General features: G+C 28.7%; 1 protein-coding gene across 1 annotated transcript; it reads right to left on the reverse strand.

The window, feature by feature from the left end:
• Nucleotides 1–224: 224 nt before the first annotated feature.
• LOC113386020 (protein D3-like) lies at nucleotides 225–872 on the reverse strand. Its single transcript, XM_026623832.1, has one exon. It carries the CDS (start codon nucleotides 870–872, stop codon nucleotides 225–227), a length of 648 nt encoding a protein of 215 aa, XP_026479617.1.
• Between the last annotated feature and the right edge of the window lie 8,650 nt (nucleotides 873–9,522).

Genomic DNA, 9,522 nt, shown 5'->3' on the forward strand with positions numbered 1-9,522 from the left:
AGCCATTGGGAGCAAGGAAATTCAAAAATGACCATATTAAAGACCACCCTAATATATATAAATATATATTGTGAAAAAATGTGTAAAAATGCCTTAGAATTAGAATAGAATGTGAATAATAATAATAATATATCTACCCATATTCAAATAAAATATGAAGATAAAGTTGAATAATTTGATTGGCAAAAATGTATTTATTATTTTATTTATTTACAATAGAGTGTTTATTCACATTCAGAATCGCGTGCTGTACGTTTTTTCTTCATTTTTGCCAGTTCGCGTTTTTTCTTGTCCACGAAGCATTCCCAACTTGCTACGAACACCATGCCAGCGACTGGGTGTCCCAATTTGTACTTTTTAGCAAAATCGCGAATACGGAAGCAAGGTCGGCCAATAAGACAATGGCTTTTGATTGTTTGTTCTTCAAACTCTATTTTACATTTCTGTTTATACAACGTGAAAACGTATCTGTGGTTTCCTGTTCCATGCGTGGGTAAAGGTCCGAGGTATTCCACTATCGGACATCCTTGGCGAACATCTTGACCTTCTATATTTCCAACAAGCCAGTGGTTGAACTCTCGTTCTCGAGGGCATTCCTTACCAGGTACGTCTGGATCCACCATTGATAAAGTGAAAAAATCACATTTTTTGCCTACACACCAAGTAACGCAAGGTTTGCACTTCGTTTCGCTCGGCTTTAGACATTGTCCACAAACTTTTATCTTCCTGTATGTGATGTGTAAATGTTCATTTGGTGCCTTGTCTATAACATCTGGAACTATGAAATGTTCTTCGAACGCTGTTTTCAAATCGGCCGAATAATGTCTTGCAGAATTGCGGAAAATTATACGTGGAAATTTGGACAATAACATTATTACAAAATAATTTTACTTATATATTTTTTTTGTGTTTTTAAATTTTTTTATCAAAATTTTTAAATTGACATTGGTAAAAATTAAACAAATGAAGATGACAGTGACTTATATCATAACAGATGACCATCATAATTAAATTGATGACTTTCAAAAATAAAAATTAAATTGAAATAGTCCTACTGCTTGTGATGGCAGTAATTTTTAACTTCCCGTGAGGTAAGTTATTGTAATCGTCCAAAAATCGAAATTGAAATTTTTTACATTTTTTGACGTTTTGAAAGTTTCTGCATATTTTGGCATACCTCAGAAAAAATGGATGTTTGTGTGTATGTATGTATGGATACAATTTTTCGGTCACGTTTTCGAGCGCACGGATTCACCGATTTAAATGGTTCAAAAAACATTCGATTCCTATTGATGAAGATGTGCTGATTAGTTTTTGGCAAACGCAGGCCCAGCAGTTACGAAGATAAAGAGCAAAAAGAATAATAGAAATCGAGTTATTGAGAGAACGAAGCATCCAATTTGAATGATCTAGAAAACATTTAATTAGTAATGATTGAGAGAAGTGTTTATTAGTTTTTGGCAAAGGCAGGCATAGCCATTTCGAAGATACGGAGCTAAATGTGCAAAAAATGGCAGTTTTTGAGAAAACTAAGCGTCCGATTTAAATGATTCAAAGAACTTTCTGCTTGTCTTAACAAAATAATTGATATTGGAAAAAAAAATTTGTTTCAACTTTTTTTTGTATATTGAAAATAATTCAGATTTCATTTTTAATTCTGACTATAGTTCAAATATACTTTAAACAAATAATTTCAACTTTCTATTTGAAAACATTCAGTATTCCTCGAACATTTCGTAACGGTATGGAAAGTTCCAGCAATTGGCCTTAAGGCACGTTGCCATACACCCCATTAGTTTTTACTTTTACCTTAGAATCTTCATTTAACACAAATAAATTATAAAAAGTAAAAAATATTGAAATGTTTATTTTGGGATCATTTTTTAATATTGTGACCATGGGACCAAAATGTTTAGATATGTTAATCCGCAACGGGGTGGTTTTAAACTAAATTACTTAAAATATGATTTAAAATATCAAATACTTCTTAAGAATACAATAAAAATAAATTTTATTTTTATAATTCAATATTTTAATCAAAATTTCATACTTTTAAAAGGACTTTATTATTCGAGTATATGCGGATAAGGATAAAAAAAGACTCGAAGATACTATAAACACGGACATGAAAATATACACCGAGTGGCTAACTGAAAATAAACTAACAATTAACATTGATAAAACGAAATACATATATTTCAAACATAGAAAAAATACTGAGAACACTAAACTAAAAATTAAAGTAAATAATAGAGAAATAGAGGAAGTGGAAAGCATAAAATACTTAGGACTGATAATAAATGAAAAACTGACATGGACAGAACATATAAACAAAATAAACAGAAAGATAGGAACATTAACAGGGGCATTGAAAAGGATCCACTCTTTCAACGCAAATATTACCTATAATTTTATATGAAATAACAACATGGAGCCAAACAACTAAAGCAAATCTAAATGACATACAGAGAATAATGAATAAAGCCATAAAAATAGCATATAATTTTCCACATCTAACACCCACCAAATACTTACAGAGAGAAACAAATAATCATTTACTAAAAAACATAATTAAAATAGAGAAATGCAAACTAATACACAAAATGAAATTTAACCGAATTAAAAGAAGTGCAAACAATAGACACAAATCAAGATATACATGAACACTTCACTAGACAACACAACAATTTTCACATTGAACAATATTTAATATTATCTTATGTTTTTTTTTGCATTTGAGATATAAAAATTATGGCAATTTTGTTTACAATTAACTTAAAATTGATACAAATTAGAACTTGTGACAGTCAGTTAAAAAGTTTGTTTTCATAATTTTTTAAATTTTTCATTCGGCAATTTTCTTATTCAAAACGTATTCCTTCATAAGAGCATACTCTTCAGGTATTTGATGGATAGTTATAATGTTTTTATCAAGTAACTGCGAACATACAATTTAATCCTAATTTGAGAACCTGTGACATTGCGGGACAAAAGATCTTACATTATTATTACATTAATTTCATATGTCAGTCAGACAGAGGTGCCTGGTATGAGAGATTATTAAAAACAGTTTTCATATAATATATACATTTCATTTGACTATAATATCTATTTCATTAATATAATATCTATATATATATATATATATATATATATATATATATATATATATAACTCTTCAGTCTTCTTTGTCTTCAAATTCCTTATAGTATTTCTTTATTTTTCTTTTAAAATTATCGTTATCATTGGTCATCTTAATATCGTCTGGCAATTCGTTTCTAAATCCGGGACAAATATTACTTTTAGAAAAACCAGGGACAAAAGGTGTAAATTCCGGGACTGTCCCGATTTGGCCGGTCACCTTATTTTTAATAGAGATAAAATATAGAAATTGAGAAATATGCAAAGCTTAAAAACACAGAAATAGAATAGATATAAAATATTATTTTTACAGTCACGAGAAGAAGTATTATCTTGCATGGAATAAAATATCGTTTGCGAGATCAGAATGCAGAAATTGTTCCTTTGTCGAGACTTTGGTATGAGTCGTGTTCGGTCCCCGGGCGCCGGTCTGTCGCAAACGACTGATGCAGTCTTACGACGGAAGCCGGAATAACTGCTCTATATACCGGAAACCGGTAGTTAAGGGATGCTGTTCAGAACAATGTGGACTTAGGGCTAGGAAACTGCCCTTTGCTAAACGATCGTCAATGTATTACTGCATCAGATGGGGGCAAATGAGAGGCACTCACAGTGGTAAGATGGATAAAAATAAGAAAATATAAGAAAATGTAACAATAGTAAATAGAGGTTGAGACAAGTGCTCAGTATTACAATTGAAAATTATGTGACTATAAACATTTTAGTGGTATTTTGCAGGACACGACAGTTTTACTATTGCTATTTTTATATACAGATTCAAGAGCCATGTGGCAATAAAATATAAATTGTATTTTAGTTATTCCAAGTATCATCTCAAAAGTAATAATAACTACAACTAGTTTGCTATCATAAATTTTAATACTACTTCTATATCAAAATATACATTCTCTTTGAATATTATTTCATTTCTACTGATCACAATGAATCATGAAACTAGTTGGTATTGGTATTTAGCCTTGAGAAAAGTTACATGAACTCCTCGATATGTGTAAATAATCGACTTAATCAATAAAAAATAAATTAATTTATGAGTTGATTTATTACACATAATTGAAAACGAACGAACACGTTAACTCGGAGTAATGGTTACGTTAATGGTTTAGTATGTTTATTAAGATCAAGTTCTATATTGTTATACCAAGTAAATCGTCTAATTTTAATTTTAGCTCACGTCAAAAAAAACTACTTATTTTCTCAAACTTTGATGAATTTTTAAAATTAAACTACTTGCCGTAAGGCCGTAATATTACAGTAAGTTCTATAAGACCATGATCTATATCGCTAAAAAAAATCCATAAAAATCAGCTTAAATTTTTTTTTTCAACATTAATTACAAGAAAACGGCTCACCTAAAACTAATCAGTATCATTCCCAACTAATATCTTTTGAACGGTTTTTGATTTTTTAAAATCGGTTCCGTAGGATGAGCTTAAATGTGGACGAAAAGTTTAACACTTTTTTTCCAACTACAAAGAAACGGCTTGTCAGATCGTCGCACAAAACTGACAAACGATAGTCCTCATCGAAATACATCAAATGGCTTTCAAATTTCTGAAATCGGTTCAGGCGTTTTTGAGAAAACGTCGATGAAAGGTCTGGTTTTGACAAATGCCAAAAAAACGATACCAATTTTTGCAAACTTTGACGAATTTTCAAAGTTAAACCAATCGTCGTAGGGCCGTAATATTTTAGTATGATCTAGAAGACTATAGTAATATTGGTCAACAAAAGAAATCATAATTAATCAGTTATGTTTTATTACGATTATGATTACGATTCGATTCATCCTTCAACAATATCTTCTCTATAGAAATTCTTCTGGATGCTATAGTTTCATTGAAAATATTTTTCTATACTTATCTCCATATCTATTTTCTTATAGCATATGATTTAGTAAGGGTGCGGTGCGCAGATTTTCAAACCAGAAATTTTGCATAATATACTTCTTTAGTTTAACTTTACCTAGTTTTATAAATCTTAATATTTTATTAGAATCCATAAAAAATCAACTAGATGCGCATACCATTTTGAAATTTGTATATTCTGATATAAAATTACTTATGTTCGAAAAGAAAATAATTGTACATCATATTTCGAAAACTATAAATTATTTATTAATTAAATTTGTATTAGTTGATTAACTATAAAAAATATTCGGACCTCTAAGCACCGATAATGCACTGATTAAGAAACGGCTGTCTTGAAGAAACTAATCGACTAATCGAACTAACTAACTCGAGATCTAATTGATGACTTTTACTCATAGAGCATACTTACAGTTTTTCCAATAATTACATTGGTTAAATTAGAGAGAAATGAAAAGTTTGTAATTTATAAACGTGGAAATATCACGCCCATCGAAATTTGTAGAAATTATTTTTTTTTGAAAAATCTTAACAAAATCATCTTATAAATATGAAACTTTAAAACAACCGCTACATTTAGTATTTGTAATTTTGGTACAACATATGACTTAATCCATAACAAATATATAATAGTTTCGGAAATCGATCATCACACCATCAATAAGTCCTAACTTTAGTTTGGATGGAATTTCTAATATGGTAAAAAAGTTTTTAGATATCAAACGTGTTTTCTAGTTATCGGACATATGAAACAGACAAGAAATCTAGGCAGTGTGGGCGAAACTCAGCGAAACTTTCGGATGTTTGGGGATGAAGTTCAAACGATCGATTTCCACATCCTGTGTCAATTGGAACGCAGCCAAATTCCAAAAACTTCTAGCAACAACTCGACATGAGAGATATATATGCCACGATGATTCTTGTTAACAATATCAATTAGATTTTTTGTTTTCAATAAGAGGCATCAGTAGGAAAATGTTTTACTTGGTTGAAAAAATAATTCTTTCTATATTTTGTATTATGAAATTTCATAGTTAAATCAATTGATTTTTAACTATCTATATTTGAATTTGAAATTTGATCTTACTACTATTTTTAGTTATAATGATCAACTGTTTATTTCATTGATTTCAACGCTACTAATCTCTTTAATATTAAACAGGAATGCAGATATTTTGTGATAAAAATTTTATATCCCTTCATTTTTTTATTATTGCATGTGATTATTTGAATTCGATGATGAAGTAATTGAACACTATAATCAATATCTGAAAGCTTGTAATATCAAACATGTTAGCTAAATACATTCCAATTTTAGAGAAAAATTTCAATGTACCAAACATTTCACAAAGATTTAATATAATATTATAGTAAGAATACTCTGAATATATATATATATATATATATATATATATAGTTCATATTATAAAAAAATGCAGGTACTCTAATGCTATATTATGCTTAGCGTTTTAGTTTTAATACTCTATTAATAAATTAAATAAATTAGTTTTAATACTTTATTTATTATTTATGTACCGAAAGACTCGTTGGAAAACTTTTAAACATTTCCATCTCATATTTTAGATAATATATTGGTGTAATAATATTCCTGAAAGATATGTAGCCGACGTTAATTGCTTAAAATTGCATAAAAAGTTTATATAGCTATTGCAATAATCTTTCATTCTATTAAAAAATACCACAATCATAGAGATAAATAGGATCACATACTAATTAATAATAAGATTAATTTTAAATGTTTACAAATTGATATCAATGTACTCATCATGTAAGATAGTTCACAGTATAAAGGTAATATCTAATATTTTACAAAACATTATCCTTAAAAGTTATATCAATCAGAATAAATATAAAATTTGATTATACATCATTTCTGTTGCCAATATTTTGGAAAATACTAAATCAACTTGTAATTTGATAGCCAATGTTATTAGGACTTTCAATTTTTTGTAATTCTGTTGTTGTTTGACCATGTATACTTTGACTAATACACCTAAAATATTACAGTAGTTAGAGAGAACATTTCAAACTTTAAACTCTACAATTGCAACAATAAGTTTTAGAATGTATATACTGATGAAGCAAAATGCTTCGACGAGAATCATTAATTTTGGTGCTGATGTTGAACTAACTAGAAAAGCGGTTAGAACAGACATTCTAAACTTGCTTAGAATTTACGGTTCTCTATCCAAAATGACGGAGATAGAACACATGAAGAACAAATCCAACCATACTAGTGTTCTTAGTACTTTTCAAATAGGATATTACTATAATAATAAAAATATATCTCTTAAAAATTAGAACAAGATTCTAAAATAAAGGATATTAGCTTAAATACAAAAATCCTAGCATTTTAACTTATAGCTATTAACACTGAAGTTAACTGACTATTAACCAATTAACTGGATCAGTATGAACTTTGCGTATAATAATTATTAATCAATCTGAAAAATATTACTGGTAGGTTGGTACTAGCATGAACTTAGAAGTTAATTTATTAAAAGTAATTGTAGGTTCATGGAGATTTCTAAGTTGTGTATTATAAAGTTAAATTTATAAAATTTTAATGAGAAATTGCATATTATCAAACAGGACCTTAAATACATACATAAAAGAAGAGTAATATGCTTAAATACAAAATAATCCTTAATTTTTAACTATTAACTCTGAAGTTAACTGACTATTAACCTATTAATTGGATCAATGTGAACTTAGTATAATAATTATTACCTAATCTGAAAAATATTATTTATAGGTTGGCACTAGCATGAACTTTGAAGTTAATTTATTAAAAATAATTGTAGGTTCATGAAAATTTCTAAGTTGTGTATTTTGAAGTTAAATTTATAAAATTCTAATGAGAAATTGCATATTATCATACAGTTTTTACCAGTTTTTACTAGCGGTCTCTTTCAACCGTCTATAGCATTAATAGGTATTTGCCTATATTAAATATTTTGGAAAAATCATTTAGTAAAACTAATTGAAGTAAGTAAATTTCATTTATTTAATTGAAGTAAACATATAAAAAATTTAATTCATCGGATTTCAACACTTGCTACTGTTCAGCTACAGACCATCTTTGCTGTAGTAAATATAGCCATAATTTTGTTGTTAAATCCGGCATTTAAAGAGCAGAAAACTTTTTACTACTTTGCAAATTAAGTACTCCCAGTTTGACAGAAACTTTCTGACGTAGCTCTGCGTTACAGGGATCATAATTGATGTAAACATTAGAGAAATATACTGACTAACAATCTATAAAGCTCAATTGCTAATTGCAATAACAGTTGTATTTGATATATAGATATTATTAAATAGTGAATGGATATTTGAAATTCTTGTATAATTGATTTTAACTTGAAATTCGGATTAATAAATAATGCAGATGACTCTAATTCATTGTTACTAGAGGATGCGATGGGTACGTCTCACGAGTAGTTTAGGAAACAAGAACCCATATACAAATCATATAATTTATATTTATATATATCATATTTTTTATAATTTATTTATTTATATAAATGTGATTTGGCAAGCAATAACAAAAGAAACGAAAAATTTCCTTGTTTTTTGCAACAAAATGTGATATATTGTGTGCGACAAATAATTGTATAATTAACTTCCCGTAGGGCAAGTTATAGTAATCGCAAAAAATCGAAAACAAAATTTTTTATATATCTTCACATTTCAAAACCTTCTGAATATTTTGGCATATTGGTGTGTGTGTGTGTGCGTGTGCGTGTATGAATGTGTGTGCGGATACAAATTTTCATCGACGATTTCGGGAACACGGATGAGGCGATTTGAATAATTCAAAAAACATTCGATTCGTATTGATAAGGAGACGTGCTGATTGGTTTTTGGCAAAGGCAGGTCGAGCCGTTCCGAAGATACGGGGCAAAAGGTGCCAAAAACGGTAACTCAGTTTTTAAGAGAACGGAGCGTCCGATTTGAGTAATTCAAAAAACATTTTACTTGTATTAACAAGATGAAGAACTGATCAAATTTTCATGAAAGTAGGTTTAGCGGTTTCGGAGATCTAGTAAAAAAAGTAAAAAAAAAAATGTCATTTGGCGGTCAATAATGATCATTAGACATATGCACATCAAATTATCAGATATTTTATAGGAATTTTAACAGTAAGTATAAATTTTGTTTACATTCCTATGGGTTTCGTACCAGTGTTTATCCGTTAGACGGCGACGCGGCGCTTACGCGCTTCGATACTTTGTCTCTATGCAGTTAAAGCAGCTTTAAAAAAAAGTTTAGAATTTCCAAAATATTTCAAAACAAATTTTTTTTCAAGGAGTCAAAAAAAATTAAATTTTTGTCAACAATATAGTTTCTCAAAAATCTAATTTTTTAGAGTAAATTTTTTTCAAAAATGTTAATCTTTTTAAAAAAAAATAATTTTTGTACGGGAAGTTCCAGCAATTTGCCTTTAGGCACGATGCCATGCGCCCCACTAGTT

This window comes from Ctenocephalides felis, unplaced genomic scaffold (genome assembly GCF_003426905.1).
Source record: "Ctenocephalides felis isolate EL2017-DRISC unplaced genomic scaffold, ASM342690v1 CF-g0.4_SCAFFOLD_03571, whole genome shotgun sequence".
Classification (NCBI taxonomy): domain Eukaryota; kingdom Metazoa; phylum Arthropoda; class Insecta; order Siphonaptera; family Pulicidae; genus Ctenocephalides; species Ctenocephalides felis.

What these genes read in the sequence shown, in the direction of transcription:
- LOC113386020 (XM_026623832.1), bottom strand. Translation starts at nt 872, where the DNA reads ATGTTATTGTCCAAATTTCCACGTATAATTTTCCGCAATTCTGCAAGA.